This window comes from Syngnathus leptorhynchus, chromosome 3 (genome assembly GCF_054491065.1).
Source record: "Syngnathus leptorhynchus isolate UIUO chromosome 3, UIUO_Slep, whole genome shotgun sequence".
Taxonomy (NCBI): domain Eukaryota; kingdom Metazoa; phylum Chordata; class Actinopteri; order Syngnathiformes; family Syngnathidae; genus Syngnathus; species Syngnathus leptorhynchus.
The window spans coordinates 18,953,309-18,969,252 of NC_141197.1; the positions used below are offsets into that span (position 1 = coordinate 18,953,309).

Below are 15,944 nucleotides of genomic sequence, written 5' to 3' on the forward strand. Positions count from 1 at the left end.
TGTATGGATTCCAAACTGGCAAGTTAAGTCGCTCGACTCTGTTAAATGCCTATTCATGACCACATCAATATTGTACTTGCCCTGCACACGTCTCGTTATTTGTACAAAAGCCAATTCGAGCGGTCCAGGTCAAAGGTCACCGACTGCAACACCGAGGAGGAAGGTATACATGGACATAAGCCAAATGATTAGATTTGGATCTTCGATGAAACGTGAGAGGCCAAGTCCAAAATATGATCAACTAGGATCCCTCACACACACACACACACACACACATACACACACACAGCAGCGCATGCAAACGGACACTTGTGCAGCCGGAGCAGCCGCCCTGAAAAGATGACTGGTTTCCTGCTGTTATGCAAATGCATCAAAACGCTTGAGTGAGAATTTTATATGAATCCAATGAGGCTTTCTCTCTTTTAGGAATGCTTAGCCACAAGTAGTGAGAAGGCTCAATGGCAAGCGTCCGCTTCACTCCCCGGCCATGCGTATTATTCAGCTTGACGAGACGCAATCTGACATAAGCACCCGGGCTCACTTTCACCCACCGGCAATCCGATTATATGGCCAACACGGCATCAATGCTGCAGGGCCAACAGGCAGTGAAGTCCGTCAAGCATCCCCTCCTCCACCCAAGCGCCTTCTTTCCCCATTCATAGCTCCTTCTTCTACTCCAGATCCCCCTCCTATGCGCGCACACACAAATACACACACACCTCGAGGCCTACAGCCCTCGTAAGCAAAAAACACAACCCAAAAAACATTTAAAAAATAATAATAATAAATCCGGCCATGTTTGTTTTCATCTCAGAAAAAAATACACAATTGTGAGATGTGCGCATTTTTAGGGAGACCACCCCCCCCCACCCCCCCACACACACACTTGACTAACAGTCACTGGCACACACAGCTTAAGAATGCTCACATCTTGCACACAAGCATATATTAAAACATCTTTCAAACATCTCCGGCTAACAAAGACAGTATTAGGCAGCTGCATGGGGTGGCCCCCTGAACCCTGTCTCAGGCCTGGTCGTTCCATATTACTCAGATATATCTATATCAAATACAGGTTGGCCCGAGGAGAGTCACGGCGAAGGTCAACACCAGACTTGGAAGCTAAACCGGTGTTGACAACCACACAAGTCGGGCTTCTTGAACGTGCTGTGGAGCGACGCTTGGGTGCTCAGACGGGGCACCCGTTGAGGCAGCGACTGTTTACATGACGCTACAGCCAAAAAGGCTGCCCGCAGGTGCGAGGGGGGGGTGGGGGGTGCTCCTTGCAAATCCGTGAAACTAATGTAGAGATGAGATTAAACTTGCAGAGGGGCACATTTGCATTTCGCAATTGATTCACATTGTGTCACAGTGGCAAATTGTGAGCGCATGTGTCTGTGTGTGTGTTAGTTTGTGTGTGTGTTACAGTGCTCATCAAGGCGTCTCACAAAAGGCTTAATGGAAATCACTGCCGGATTATTGTTAAAACTAGAAGCCCTGCTTTAACGTCAGTGCACCAGCCTCTGAATACTATTTGACGGAAAAGGCATACGCAGTGCTTTAAGTGGAAAAAAGTATTCAATTTATTTGACTCTTGCCAGGTAATTTAAGTGGTGGGTAACAGCAGATTATTGAAATGATCAATAAATTAATAAAGAGATGGATGAAGCAATAAATAAATAAATAAATACATAAATGCTCAAAATGTGGAGTTATGGTTGGTTAGATTTTATGAACACAACCTTAAGTGGCACAATTTCCTAATTTATTTCTAAATGTATTTCTTAATTTCGTGTAATTTAAGGCATATCCTTTAAATGTGAAAAGTGAATTACAAAAATCTAGCCTGTGTCCACATTGAAGAAGAGAAAAACGGAAGGAAAGCAACGGAACATGCCAGGCTGGCACTTGCCGCTAGCAATTCGTTAGCTAGCTAGCTGCTAACACCAGAGACTATCAAACTGATGGCGTAATTAAGTAGCAGTTTCTTAGTGTCCTTAATGGAATATGATATCGAGTGACAATTGCTCTCGGGATGTGATTGATGTTGGTACCAACTCTGTGAGGGCAATAAAAACTAGCATACTGCTGGCCACAAGAGAAGGGAAGTCAAGCTAGCTGTCATAGCACCATACGCCACCAGGGCCAACTTCAAAATAAAAGCTTTTTAGTATTATTTGGCTGTGGGCCTAACTGAAGTCAGTCAAGTTGGATGAGAGTGAAAGAGAAAACAAAGAAGTTGAACTCCGCCAGCCAAGTCAGAGAGAACAGGTGCAGCGTGAGTTCATACGGAGCGCTTTGTGCACGGACATGGCACCGGTCCATTTGGGGAAAAGTAGAAGGAGGAGGGCATGTTTAATACAGAGTTAATATCAATTTAATGCTTGTCACCGCGCCTGTGAGTCTCGGGGCTTTGCTAATTCGCTCGTGTTGTGAGGGGCTTTTGCGCCGCCTGCGCCAGATGCTGCGAGACCTCGGGCGCTGCCCGTGAAGCGAGGTGAAGCCGCGGCCAAAACACCCCGAGTGGGAAACCATGTCAGGGTGAAACCATGCAGACGGACCAACCCAATGAACTGAAATGGATGTTTTATAAACTTCTTTAGCAACAATGTGAAGTTGTGCCAACTATGAAGAAGCAGAGTTGGTAGTGACAAATGATCAGCTTGAAGCATTTGCAAACTGATGCACTTTAAAAAAAAGTGTGTTTTAGTAAGTGCTTTAATGAATTCCAAAGTTTTGAAAGCATGTGGGTGGGGTCAAACTACACGGTGACTGGTGCGGTGTCACATCACGAGGATACAACCAGTCAGCGCAATCTGTCGCACCGGGGCCTGCTGAAAAGACGGGGAGTTCCCCATCCTCGCCGCACCCACGTCACCAATAAATAATGAGGGAATAATAAACAGTAACCACCTGTCGGACTCGGGTCACAATGGGACGACCCATGGAGGGGCTCTCATGCATGGGTAACATACTCAGCCCCCTTTTCACTTAACGCAGCAGAAACACACACAGCACAATGGTGGAGTTCATCTATTTACTAAACTGGACCGTCGCCCTTTTCTGACAAAGAATGCAGACGTCTGATTAAAGGTTTTGACTAATTGAATCGACTATTACACCGATCACGTCTTCTGCGATATGCAGCGGGACAGTCTTCCCTCCAACGGCCTACTGGTCAAGTCATGGTCGAATGTCAAACATTTGAGCTTGTACGGGCATGATGATGTCGGCGCCATTTTGAAGGAGGTGGGACAGATGATCCTTGAGCCACGAAGAAAAATTGTTTTTAATGACATATTGATAGCTGGGTGGAGACTACCATTTTAAAAATGAGATATTGATTATTAGGTGGACTCCTAAATCTATATAAAATAGTACAAACATGGTAGAATTAGGCTATAGGAGAATATAAATATTGGTCAAGATATTTTTACTGCATTTTCGTTTAATGAGTGATTGAGCAAACTATAGTAAATCTGCCCTTGGTTTTTCTCTCTAGCACATCAGGTTTTCAATAATAATATAATAATAATAATAATAATATGGTAATATGGTTTAGTAATATTAAGTAATTTAGTTTTTCTCTGGTAACATAGTCCCATTTATTAATTAAGGGTCAGGTTCAGCAACAGTTGGATTTTTCACTCTGAAATGTCACAGCTATAAATTACAATTATTACAAATTACAACACATGGTAAAATTCGCATTGAGCAAGCTTTTATGGGTCCAAAATAAATAAATAAATAAATAAATAAATAAATAAATTACTAGAATCTGATGTACTCGGCAAAAAAAAAGTTAAGACGTTTTCATATTTTTTAAACCAGCGTCAACATATGTTTAGGGACACATGAAGCCATCTCCGATTTAAATGTTCTGTCAACCGGTCCGATTATTATTATAGTTACTATCAATGATCATAATCATCATCTCATTGCACTCAACCAATGAGACGAAGAAGCACGCGACTACAGAGTATGATAACGTCATCGTATGAATCGGAACCGATGCATATGGTTTCATAACCACTCACATTAGCATCCCTATCGGGAGCCATGTTTCTAAAGTGGGCGCACTTCTTCCTAATAAATGCGCAGGATAACAAATGACAAAGCTTGGCGGGGACTTGGAGCTCAGGTCTTGTTATACGTCCGCGATGTGCTTTTAATGGCTCTAATTGAGCCTCGGGCAGCTGTTTTAAGAAGCCGGTTCGGACGAGGCAAGCGAGCAAAGCTCATAGAAATTCGTCTCGGTCAGGCCGGGCCGCCCATGCTTCCTGCTAACCATCTGCTTAGCTCGTACAAAGGGAGGATTTTGGGGAGCCAAGTAAAGGAATATGGGCTAATAAAAAAAAAAAGGGGGGGGGGGGTGCTTTGAAGGGTTGCGCGCTTCTTGAAGGTGTCTGTGTTGCGCGTCGTCCGCGTGCACGCCGTGCAAGACGCGCCCCTGATAGGCGTTGAGTGATGTGCAAAGGATCATTTCACGGGGGCGTTCCCTGGGAATGATTACTTATAAAGTGACTGATGTTTGAGCACTCGTCACTATTGGACCTGCAAAGGTTACTGTTTTGAGACACAAATGTTATTTGCAATATCTAGTGGATGAATAAAAAAAGGTATTCGAGTTTATTTCTATCTAAAACCTACAACACCTAATAAAGATTTACAAACGAAACCCTTCCCATCTGTTCTTAACTATTTACAAAATGTATTTTAAATAAAAATGTCCTTTTTTTGTGAGCCTATGCTATGAACAAACAAACCAAAAAGTTGAGTCAACTCAAAATTTCAAGGAACCAAATTTTAATCTAATTTTATATTAGGCAGTTTAACAAAAATACTGTTTTTGAACTCGGCAAGAAACAACTAATTACACCCTGTTGCCATAAATGTCAATAATTTATATTTTTAAAAAGATGTTCCAATTTAAATGCGCTATCCTTAAATATACGTTTTCCAACAAAATAATAAGAATTATTTAAAACACGTTATTGATTTGCGAATTACTGCTTTACTGACGGTTCCATTTACGGATAAAGATTCAAAATGAGCTTTTATTTCAATCTAATATATAAACTGTAGCCTAAATGTGAACTGTGTGTTTATTTTCATGGAAATTATCATCCATTTTGCGTGCGTGCACTGTCCTTTTGCTCCGAATTTTCTGCTTGAACACTTTTGCGAGGTAAAGCTGACAGAACACGACGATCAGGGCCCAAGTGGCATTAATGCGAGTTTTATTTGAGCGCTCAGCAGTCCGCTCATATGAATGCGTTTGAAATCAAATCACAGATGCACTTTTATTCAGCCGGTTAAAATAGCAGAACAAAACCGTCTTTAGAAATAGGGCTTCTTTTTTTTTTTCTCCTTTCCCTCTTGGAAGAGGGGAGAGGGAGGCAGAGAAAGGCCGTCCGAGGGGGCGCCTCCTGCGCAGCTGAGGCTGACAGTTAAAGTTCATGCTCCTAACAGGATCAGCGGCGCACACTTCTCCTGTTGTGCGTGGCGAGCCGCGCTTGTGCACAAAGTGATATTTAACACATCTGTTAAAGCGTTTTGATAGCGACAATCCCGTTAAGACATTATTCCATGACCGGGGCCAGATTGAGTGTTGAAAATCCCATGAAACCCTAAAAACTCATTTGCATTTCGCAAGCGTCTCGACGAATACAAGGAGAAAAAAATAATAATAACACAAATACGATCGTGAAATATTATCTTTCAACGGTGAAGAATAGAAAAGTACCAATTTTCTTTTTACAACAGTATTTTCAGCATAAACCCATCTCCTATTATTAATTAAGCGAAAAGAATGAGGGGAAAGTGTCCTCATGAAAATCGCACATAATGAGACAATATGTAAAGATTGGTCTTTAATTAGGCAGCGATAGCCCGGGCCCGACACAATAGAGTGAAAGCAAAGAGGTCCATATGCAAAACCGATGAGTGGACCTCCTTTGTGGTGGCCACATTGTGTCTTGCTTGCTTATGAAGTCGAATGCAATCATAAATTGCGCTCCCCGGCCAATGGCAGCTCACGAGAAGGGGCTATGAAAGCTGCCCGTGAGGAGAACTTTGTTTGGCTCCATTGTTGAGCCTGTCAAGCCCGAGAGGGGTGGGCGTCGAGGGGGTTGCGGTGGGGGTCTGGCGCTATAAAGCTCCTGCGCCCACAGCGAGGAGACCACAGAGGACTTTTTGCAAACACTCGACGACACCATCTCCCCTCGCTAAGACACGCGGAGTAATTCTCCTCAGGCACGAGTCCGGGACCATGATGATCCCAAGCGTCATCGCGCCTCCCGCTTTCTACCCGGGCCTCTACCGGCCAGCGGCTCTCCCGCTTCACCACAGCTTGCCCGCCGCCTTGCCGACCCACTCCAGCTTCCTCGTGGAAGACCTACTCCGGATAAGCCGACCAGCCGCCTTCCTGAACCGGACGCCTCCGAGCGCCGCCACCACCTGTTCTTTCGCGGACGTGCGCATGGATCGAAGTTCGCCCACCGTGACGCGCGAGTCGTGCTCGCCCAAAACTTCAAGCAGCAAGGACGCCACTTTCCTCAAGTTTGGAGTGAGCGCCATCCTTGCGCCGTCACCAAAGACACGTAAGTTCTTTCCCGGTCCTGCGCGTCGCGGCAGCGCGCTCCAATCTAACTTGTCCCGTCCTTCCGCAGCGCCCTCCCCCCAGACTCTCCACAGCATGCACTCCAAGAGCTTCCACGTCCCCTGTTTTGACGGAACCTTGCAGCCCATGTTCAGGACGCCTTACTTACACCCAGGTAGACATGCTCTCACCCCTCCACCTTCTTCCCAAAATAGAAACACTGAGAGACGGGGGAAAAAAAAGTGTGATTCTCTAATGGCCTCTGGCCCAGACCCACCTACCTCCTAATTAACCAATTATCCTTAATCGTCACGCTCTAAATTAGAGGCGGGGCGGCCGGTTACAGCCCCCCAGCTTCCCATTGAGGGGCGTTTTTTTGGAGGGTACTTTTTTTTCCCACAGAGCCGGGGGGCCACCGGGCCGCAGAAGCTGCCAACAAAAGTTTTTTTCGGCACCGTGACCAATTTGGTCAGGCCCCACTGGGGTGAACCACCCACCCCGGAGAGTGACTTTTACCAGTCATGCACTAATTTCCCCATTAGGCGCCATTGAGAGATTTCTATATTCTCACAAGACCACATAGAGCAGGGGTGTCAACGTCAATTTTGTTCCAGGGTCACCTATGGTTTCGACATTGTAAAGCCATTTAAATTTGGAACAAATCGATGGAGAATTTGTTTTGAAATCCAAAGTCAATCGTTGTTGCACTATTTAAAAATAGCTCTGTGAGCTATATATTCTGAGGACCCCACTTGTCTATATTGCATTTGTGGAATGTGAATTAAGCAGGAAAAACGAATAATTTTTATTCATCTCAGAGGGGGTGGCCATTTTGCCACTTGTTGTCGACTGCAAATGACATCACGGCTCACCTGAGTTTGGTCATGTGACTTCACAATTAGGAATGATGATCTCATTTTCAGTTCACACGAGTGCCAAAATGACCACCGCTTTTACATGTAATCCCTTTTTAATTTTGTCCAGAGTTCAGCAAGAAACAAGTGAAGGCATATTTGCCTACTTTACGCACCCATAAAATTAGTGAGACTAGAAGTGGCCCATGCTGTTAAATTGAGGTCCAATCAGAACCAACATATCATCAAGGTGCTTATTGTTCCCCCCCCCAAAAAAATGCATTAAAATGCCCTCGCTGAGGATGTTTTTGCTTACAAACTCCTCTCTGCCTCTTTTTTTTTTGCCCCTCCAGCAAGCCAGTGGTGAGGTGAGATGAAGAATAATCTCTTAGAAAAGTCTATAAAAGTCTTTCATTCAGACTAATCATAATAGAGTCCCTTTTATGGGCTGGGCTGAATGGGCCAACAAAGAAACTCGGCGTCCTCAATAGCTTTTCGTGTTCATTTAATGAAAACGATTTGAGGGCACCACGAAGAAGAAGAAGGAAAAAAAAGCGCCCCTCCTTTTTTTTTGTGGGCATCAGTATTCTGGTATGCAGTTGTGTTTAGTTTAAAAGTGTAAATTTCCTTTTGTGGCCGTAATATATGGCCTTCGCCGCCTGTCCAGAGTCTTTTCTGTGTTAGTTCATTACTACACAATTACCGTTCACGCTTTATTAACTCCTCTATCCGCCCACACAGGGCTCCTTCAAGGAAACGCTGGCTCGTTTGCATACCAATGCTCCCAATGTGCTAATTAGTCACCTCGTGCCATTTCACCCCCCCCCCCCCCAAAAAAAAAAAAACCAGCCCCAGCGCCAACACCCTCAATGAACAACACATGGATATGTCATTAAATTAGTGCCTTTGTTATTTACCTTTTTTTTTCTTTTTCTTGCCAGCATCCTCAGCCGTGCCAATCCCGGGAACTTTCTCGTGGCCACTGGCCGCTCGAGGGAAGCCCCGCAGAGGGATGCTCCGGAGGGCCGTCTTCTCCGACGTGCAGCGCAAAGCTTTGGAAAAGATGTTCCAAAAACAAAAGTACATCAGCAAGCCGGACAGGAAGAAGCTGGCCTCCAAACTCGGCTTGAAAGATTCACAGGTAAGAACATCTTCACATGTTGCACGCCACGTACTTGCTGTTTTTCATTGGATTGTTTTATATGTCGTGTTTTTCATTCAAACATTTACAACAATTGATTGACAGTTTCGAGTTACGTCAATCCACATAGCACCGTGGCGTTTTTTCAGACTGCATCTTTTCAGACTTGCAACGTTATAGAAAAAAAATCGAAAACAAATTTATCTACTTAAAATATTTGTTTAGAAATTTATTTTGAAAAGTGACCCCAATACGCATTCGAAACAACCCGCAAGTCCATTGGGAGTTGCTGTGTTTACGTAATACATTGAAATATTTCAACAAGCGCAGTTAAAACCAAAATAAATAAATAAATAAATAAATAAATAAATAAATAAATAAATAAATAAATAAATTTATAGTCAAACCATATGATGAAAAACAAATTGGCAGATATAAATGAAAAATGTTCAGACTACGTGTATTTTATTGCGGAGATAAATTAACCGGTGTGTTTCTTGTAATGTAATAATCTGTTGATCTTAAACGTCAGACATTATGTACATCAAAAAAGAAGAAACAGTAAATATGCAACAAAAATAAATATTTAAATTGCAAATATGTCGAACTTACTAAAGATACCTAAACTTTTAGCCATTTGAAACCTCATTTTGACAATCACGGGTTTACGTAATTGCAAAATTACGTCATCACGCACGCACTTTTTTTTTTTTTTTTAGCTCCATGCATGCACCTTACCTGCTTTTTTTTTTTTTTTTGCTCTGCAGGTGAAAATTTGGTTCCAGAACAGGCGAATGAAGTGGAGGAACTCGAAGGAGCGCGAGCTGCTCTCGTCCGGCGGCTGCCGGGAGCAGACGCTGCCCACCAAGGCCAACCCGCACCCAGACCTCAGCGACGTAGGCAAAAAGTCTGAAGACGACGAGGAGGACGATGAGGAGGCATTTAGCAGGCAGACAACGGGTTCCTGCGGCGTCTCGTCGCCATCGCTCTCCAGCAAGCACTCGGACTTCTCAGAGTCAGACGAAGAGGAGATCACCGTCTCGTAGTATTCCACACCCAACAAGACTTTTCCAGGACACATTTGGAAGAAGATACCGCTCCAACTCACGACGCGGTTTAGTTTCCCATTCAAAAAAGTTTCAACGCAGCGCATGCGCATTCGCAGCGGACAGAATCTGCTTCTGAGTTACCATTTTGCTGTTTTTGCACAGCTTCGTTCCAATGTACAGCGTTTTGTACAATTTTGTATGGAATTTTATGCCAATTGAGTTCATTTTACCTTCATCCTGAATAGAGTTGTTTATTGAAAAAGATGTAGCTATTTCATTAATAATTTATATGAATTTGTTTAACGCGTATGGTGTATATATGTTCATTTTCCTTTTTGTACAAATACCAAATAAACATGTTCACAGTACATTCAAGTGTGTGTCTTGTAATAAAAGTAAACAGTGATACCAAATCCGATCATAAATAACCTTTTTTTTTTTTTTTTATTGAACCACAATAACTTAAGACTAAGACAGTGATCTCCGAATCTCAGCGATGACAAAAAGCACCTCAGTGCTCAGATGTTAGAGACTGTACACAAAATACTCCTTTTCAAGTACTGTAACAAATCAGCTAGAAAAGTGGAGGCAAAAAACGCTGAAATATCCTTAACTATTTACAAGGTATGTTACATAGCAAAGAAGGCGAAACATTCATTGAGCTTGTAAGTAAAAAAAAACAGATCATAGTTAAATGCTTGAACAACATCAACAACTCTCAAGTCTCTTTTGTGCTTAGGAGGACCCAGACAAACACACTCAACAGACGCGACGTGCTTCCATGCTGCACGTCACTCTCAGCAGTGCACATTCAGCTTTTGGCTTCCACTCAAGATCCCGATGAATGTTGCATAGAATCGGTGGCGGAAACAAAGACATTGGATTGAAGCTAAATGCTGAATAACATGACTTTCTTTTTTTTTTTTTTTTTAACTGCTTGTCTGCCCAATCTTAAAGGCAGCTGTGAGGTTTAAAAAAAGTCTTACATTAAACCTCACATATTCTCACAATCAACTCAATACTTATAAACAAAGCAGCATGTACACTCATTTCAACACTTCCCTCTAAATCTGAACAGGATGGGATCAAAAACTCTTTCAGGATGGGATGAGGTATAAAAGTTACCAAAGCACTCCACATTTAATTTGGAACATTAAGCATATTCAAAATGCAGTGTAGCCATCTTTTCTTATTTCCACAAGCTCGGACCAAGTATGCAAATCTAACTTTTCTACTCATTCACTCCTTCTCTTCATTCTCACAGTATTGGTGTTGATGAATTGTCGACCGTTCTCCTCAAAAACTTTGGAGACAAAGTCGACTCCGAGCCCTCGATGTTTACAAAGGCCTTTGAGATCAAGACACAAAGAACCCAAACGCATCTGTTGAAAATAAACAACAAAGTAAGGCATTTTTTGTTTGAACTGAGTACAGCACCGATAGGTCTTTGTGCTACGAATGATCATGAAGATATTTATGGCGTCAGCGCAAAAACTCGTATGGAGGTAAATGCATGCAGAAGTTTACCGTAAACATGGAATTAATGCAAAATTCTGCCTAATGACATGAGGCCTATTTCACTCCTCTTTTTTAAAATATATATATTTATATATTTTACACCTGGGTACTTATTCTGATTATCATTATTATTATTTTTCTGCTACAGTGTTTGCTGGCTTTGCTACATCGTCGTCATTATCATGCACATAAAACTAATCACTGAGTGAATGAATGAATTTAATGGCGTCATGGTGTCTGTCAATCGCAACGAGTAAACTTTTCAGTAGAGCGTGTGTCGCCACCTGCAGGCCTGATAGGTGCACTGCCGCCTGATGACGTAACTTGGCGGTGCTAGATTGATGGCTGGTGCTGATCGTGATGAACATTAGGAGGCTGTGTGCTTTAATTCTGTCGGACGCTGATGTCAAAAGCTCCTTCGCAGAGGAACCACGGGCCACAGTGGTGAAAAACAAACAAGAAAATTATAAAAAACAAAACAACACAGTGCAGCAGAAAACTTGAATCGCCTTTTGTCCTCTGAAATGTCTGTCTTATAAATATTTGGGTTGCCTGCACCCAAATTAAGGTGGCTGGATTTTTTTTTTGTGGCATGATAATCAAGTTCTCACAGTCCGTCGGCGCCCTGAATGCGTCACAGGGTGGACTCCAGCGACGTGTCCAGGATGTCGTCCTGGTGGCTGTTGCTGTTGGAGTCGCTGTCGTAGCTCTGAGGGCTTGACGACGTCGCGGCCTCCTTCAGGCGCATCAGCATGTTCATCTAGAGGATTATATTTTTGGATTTTCTCCATTATCACGATAAGAAGAGGTGAAATTCCAGATCTCAGGCTCACTCACCAAAGGGTCTGCGTCACTGTCGCTCTGAGGCGGCTCTTTCCGGACTCCTTCTCTCGGGGCCGAGTAGCCATCGAAGCCCACGTCTTCCGGTCTCAGATGCAGCAACGGAGGCCAATCGGCTGGAGCGGGCGTAGCTGACCACGGGTAGGTGTCGATCACCCAGGCGGCGGGGTCCTCCCACGCGGCCCTCCGGCCATACAACTGAAGAGTAGAAGAAGTTTGATTGCCATCAATAATCTTTTTGATTCATCTCCCATCTGCTTCATGGACATTATTTTTGTTTCTCTGTCAGAGTTGTGAATGACGAGGCAACGTTTGCGTTACCTGCAATCCCTCTCGAACGGCCTCCAGCATGTACGGAATGATGGAGTAATTCCAGAGATCAGTGAACCAAACCCTGGATCCCTCCACGTCAATCGGACAGGACAGGAAGAGACGAGGACCTGTCAGACGGCAACGAGGTGCAGACCTGAGCGATCGGCCGCTTGCTTCTCCACGTCCTCCGACTGATCGACAAAAGAGTGAAGCTCTCACCTATGGTCACATCCGAGGAGCTGTGCATCTCCAGGAACCGGTTGAGATGTTGCCACACCCTCGGGATCCACTCGATGATCTTCACCAGCTCCACGTTACGCGTTCTGCTGCCAATTTCCACTTCGATCAGCTTCCTCCGAAGGAAGCGTCCCAGGAAGCCTTTGACCGGCTCCGTGTGGTTGGCGCACAGCACCCACCTGATGGACAACACTCAGCTCAAATTCCGGGTTGTGCGGAAGAACTTTTCAGTCGGGAGTTCAAGCTTACCTGAAGTTGTGGTGAAGTTGCAAGTTGGGCGCAGACGAGGTAGCTTGACTCATGGTGCCGATGATATACGGGCTGATGGGACACATAATGCACATCGGTAAGAACTTCATAACATGCCAACTTTCAAATTTAGACTTATGCAATTTGGGACATCTGGACAATCAAGCTCAAGATCTCAATTATAGTGGTGGCCAAGAACAGTTGACGCAGTTTGAGTAGAACCAACCTGTGCTTGTGGCTGCTGTTAAAGACGCCGTTGAAGATCTCGCTGAGTGAGCTGACGTGGTGCAGATTGTCCAGGATGACCACTAGGGGGCTCTCCTCACCCAACGCCCCGTTGCACTGCTCGGCTAATCCCGACAAATACTGCCGAAGCTCCTACGGGAAGGCGTCGTAGCATGTTAGATGCCACACAAATTTCAAACAACACGTTTATGCGTTCACCTTGCTGGATTTGTGGTCCACGTTGAACGTGACGACGGCGTGAGGGGTCAGAGGTCGGCCCTCGAGTAGCAGTAGGTGTTGAGAAAGCTGATTGGCTAGGTACGTCTTTCCTGTGCCGCTGGGGCCCGACAGGATGACCCTGCGGTGCTCCCTCAGCAGGGAGACGTAGCGCTGCAGCATCGGTTTTGGGATGAGCGTGTCGAACACCAGCGAGTCCACGCTGTCACTGCTCGCGCCTGCGGACACAATTGAATGAATGGACGGAAAACGACACATTTGGATTTTTACCCTGAGGACGCTTGGATGACATCTTGATACCTTTGAGCTGGATGTTGATGGTGTTGCTGTCCCCGACCAGGTAGCCACAAGGTAGCAACTCGGGGGTGTGAGCGGCGCCGGGGCTCCGAGGCCTGTGGATGTCTCCGATGTTGTATCCCTCCACGCTGTCTGTGCTTAGGCCCAGCTGGCTTATCGGGTCCACGTGGGTGATATACTCCTAGTGGACAACGAGTGCATAACAATTAGAGCAAGATTGGTTCATAATAATGGCGATCAGGCATTTCAAACGGCCACTTACTTTGAAAAGACGTCGGACCACTCCGTCCAACACGTCCCATTTGGTCTTGCCGCTGACACCGATGCACCCTATCAGAAAGCTCGGAGAGCGCGCCTCCTGCCGTTGACAAACAGCCATCTTGATTTCAACGTCGAAATGCCGACGGCGGCAGCTCCGTTGTCGTCTTACCTGCGGCCACAAAGCGTCCCCGTCAAGGCTGACCACGATCTTCACGCGGCGACCTTCCTTCCTCACGCCTCCCTCTCCGCCCGTGTCATCCAACAGCATGTCTGACAACAAGAGAGCAGAAGCCGAATTAAATTCCGATGGTCCATTTGCGCAAAAACATCGAGTTCAACTTTTCCACATTTTTTGGAATGCTCTTACCGAGGCTGGTGGATTCGCTGGTAGCCAGGTTCAGACTGTGGTGTGAGATCCCCACATTGGGGGCCTGCTGACTGTGCGTGTGCGGGGGAGGAGACGAGGAGATGGACACTTGGGAGCCCGTCCTGCTTCCTTGATTCTCCAACTTCAAACGATCATTCTCCGTCTTCAACTTCTCAATCTCCAGCTGCAGACACGCACGCACGCATGAATAGGCACGTCCAAGTCGGAAAAGGGCGTCTGGTGACGAGTGATTTGTCTGTGCCCTCCAACCTGCATGCGATTCATGGCCTCTCGTAGCTGGTCGAGCTGATGGGCGGAGCTGAGCGCTTCCAGGCGGATATCTGTCAGTTTCATCTCCTTCTCCCTGAGTTCACTCCGCAGCTGCATTACGGTCTCCGCCTCGCTGTCCAAACATTCAGACAACCTGGGGGTGTTTAAAAAAAAAGACATTTTAGACACTAAAAAGTGTATAAAAACATTGAGTCAGATTAGCGTAGATTTTTCTGTCACTAGGGGGCATTAGCATATCATGTTGGACGGTACATTTTCTTTTCGATTTCACAGCTCGGAACGTGAAGGAACTTGCAAACTCATGCTGTAGTTTTAAAATAGCTTATATTTAACGACAAAAGCGTTGACATACAGCGAGTTGGAGTGTGTGTTCCTGAGCATGTGGTTGGTAGCGCCGGTTCCGTTGTGAGGCAATTTAGGGGAGGAGGGCAGCGAAGAATCCGTCATCTCCTCGATATCCGAGTGGGATGAAGCTGATTTGGGAGATTTCTTCTTGCTGAACGCCTGTTTGAAGGAGCTTCGCAGCTGCAGGTAAAAAATTGAAAAAAAACCCAGAAAGAAAAGAGTGAGAAACATAAAATTAGTGTTCATGGCTTGGATGCACTCCAAAAACAAGAGCAGGGAGGAGGTGCAGGGTCATGCCAGGAAAAGCAGTGGAAGTTGGCTCTGAAAAAATGCTGGACAAATATTGTTTCTCTCCAAATATGATTCATGAGGAAGGAATATTTGCATGATTTTATAATTAAACTCGTTACAGTGATAAAAATGATGGTGGACAGTCAAGAGTTTATTTATTTATTTATTTATTTATGAACAGAATGACCATCAGCGCTTTTCTCAATTCTCAAAGACTCGTAACACATCCAAAATTATTTTCCCGAGCGTGAGAATGTATTTCAGGGTGTTTTGATTCCCTTGAATTCAAAGAGCTTCGAGTCCTCCGAAAGGAGGCGTGGTGAGTAAAGGGAAGCGGTGCTGAGGAGAGGAAAGGAAGTAAGTTGGTCAAAAAAAAAGGAAATAGGTTAGTATCCTTCAAAAAAAAAAAAAAAGGGGGTTCTGCAGCATTTAGCAATCAGGATGCACTAATCTTACCTCGTAGACCTGCCACATGAAGCGAAGCAAATGAAGACAGGAGAGACAAAACAGCACAAGTCGTGCCCGTGTTAATGCGTTATGGCCACACAAACGTTCAAGCCAAGCCGGGTCCAAAGCAGATAAGCCGGACTTTGTTGACTGCGACGCTTCTGAACTATGAAGGACCTCGCATGAGTGCAAGCTTACTACCCAGACATGGGGGAGGGAAGGGCGAGCGGGTTGTTGATTATCGTAGAAAAGCAGGAAACGTGACACAAGCTCTCATCTTTTAACACCAGCACAAAGCGGCGCTAAGCTCCGCCTCCAGTTCTACATTCTGATCGGGTTCTGACCACACAAGCGGCTGGCTAACACCACATAGCGCGTGATG

The 15,944-nt window shown here is 45.0% G+C and overlaps 2 protein-coding genes across 6 annotated transcripts in view; one reads left to right on the forward strand and one right to left on the reverse strand.

The window, feature by feature from the left end:
* Positions 1–6,271: 6,271 nt before the first annotated feature.
* Positions 6,272–9,974, forward strand: dbx1a (developing brain homeobox 1a). Of its 2 annotated transcripts, XM_085908469.1 has the most exons (4): positions 6,272–6,602; positions 6,672–6,776; positions 8,397–8,596; positions 9,364–9,974. In XM_085908469.1, the coding sequence occupies exons 1-4, from the start codon at positions 6,272–6,274 to the stop codon at positions 9,640–9,642; spliced, it is 915 nt and encodes a 304-aa protein (XP_085764595.1). In that variant the 3' UTR covers positions 9,643–9,974. The 2 variants fall into 2 exon arrangements, with proteins under 2 accessions (XP_085764595.1, XP_085764593.1); XM_085908467.1 differs by having other exon boundaries at positions 6,272–6,776.
* A 1,550-nt stretch (positions 9,975–11,524) lies between these two features.
* nav2a (neuron navigator 2a) overlaps positions 11,525–15,944 on the reverse strand; it is an 84,740-nt gene continuing 80,320 nt past the window's right edge. For all 4 annotated transcript variants that reach the window (XM_085908462.1, XM_085908463.1, XM_085908464.1 and 1 more), the window contains 13 exons: positions 14,832–15,004; positions 14,459–14,612; positions 14,189–14,372; positions 13,991–14,091; positions 13,823–13,918; positions 13,564–13,741; positions 13,246–13,481; positions 13,028–13,179; positions 12,802–12,873; positions 12,535–12,731; positions 12,325–12,443; positions 12,001–12,201; positions 11,525–11,923 (listed from right to left, as the gene is read on the reverse strand). In XM_085908462.1, the coding sequence (XP_085764588.1) occupies positions 11,798–11,923; positions 12,001–12,201; positions 12,325–12,443; positions 12,535–12,731; positions 12,802–12,873; positions 13,028–13,179; positions 13,246–13,481; positions 13,564–13,741; positions 13,823–13,918; positions 13,991–14,091; positions 14,189–14,372; positions 14,459–14,612; positions 14,832–15,004 (1,989 nt within the window). In that variant the 3' untranslated portion in view covers positions 11,525–11,797. The remainder of the gene's footprint in view (positions 11,924–12,000; positions 12,202–12,324; positions 12,444–12,534; positions 12,732–12,801; positions 12,874–13,027; positions 13,180–13,245; positions 13,482–13,563; positions 13,742–13,822; positions 13,919–13,990; positions 14,092–14,188; positions 14,373–14,458; positions 14,613–14,831; positions 15,005–15,944) is intronic.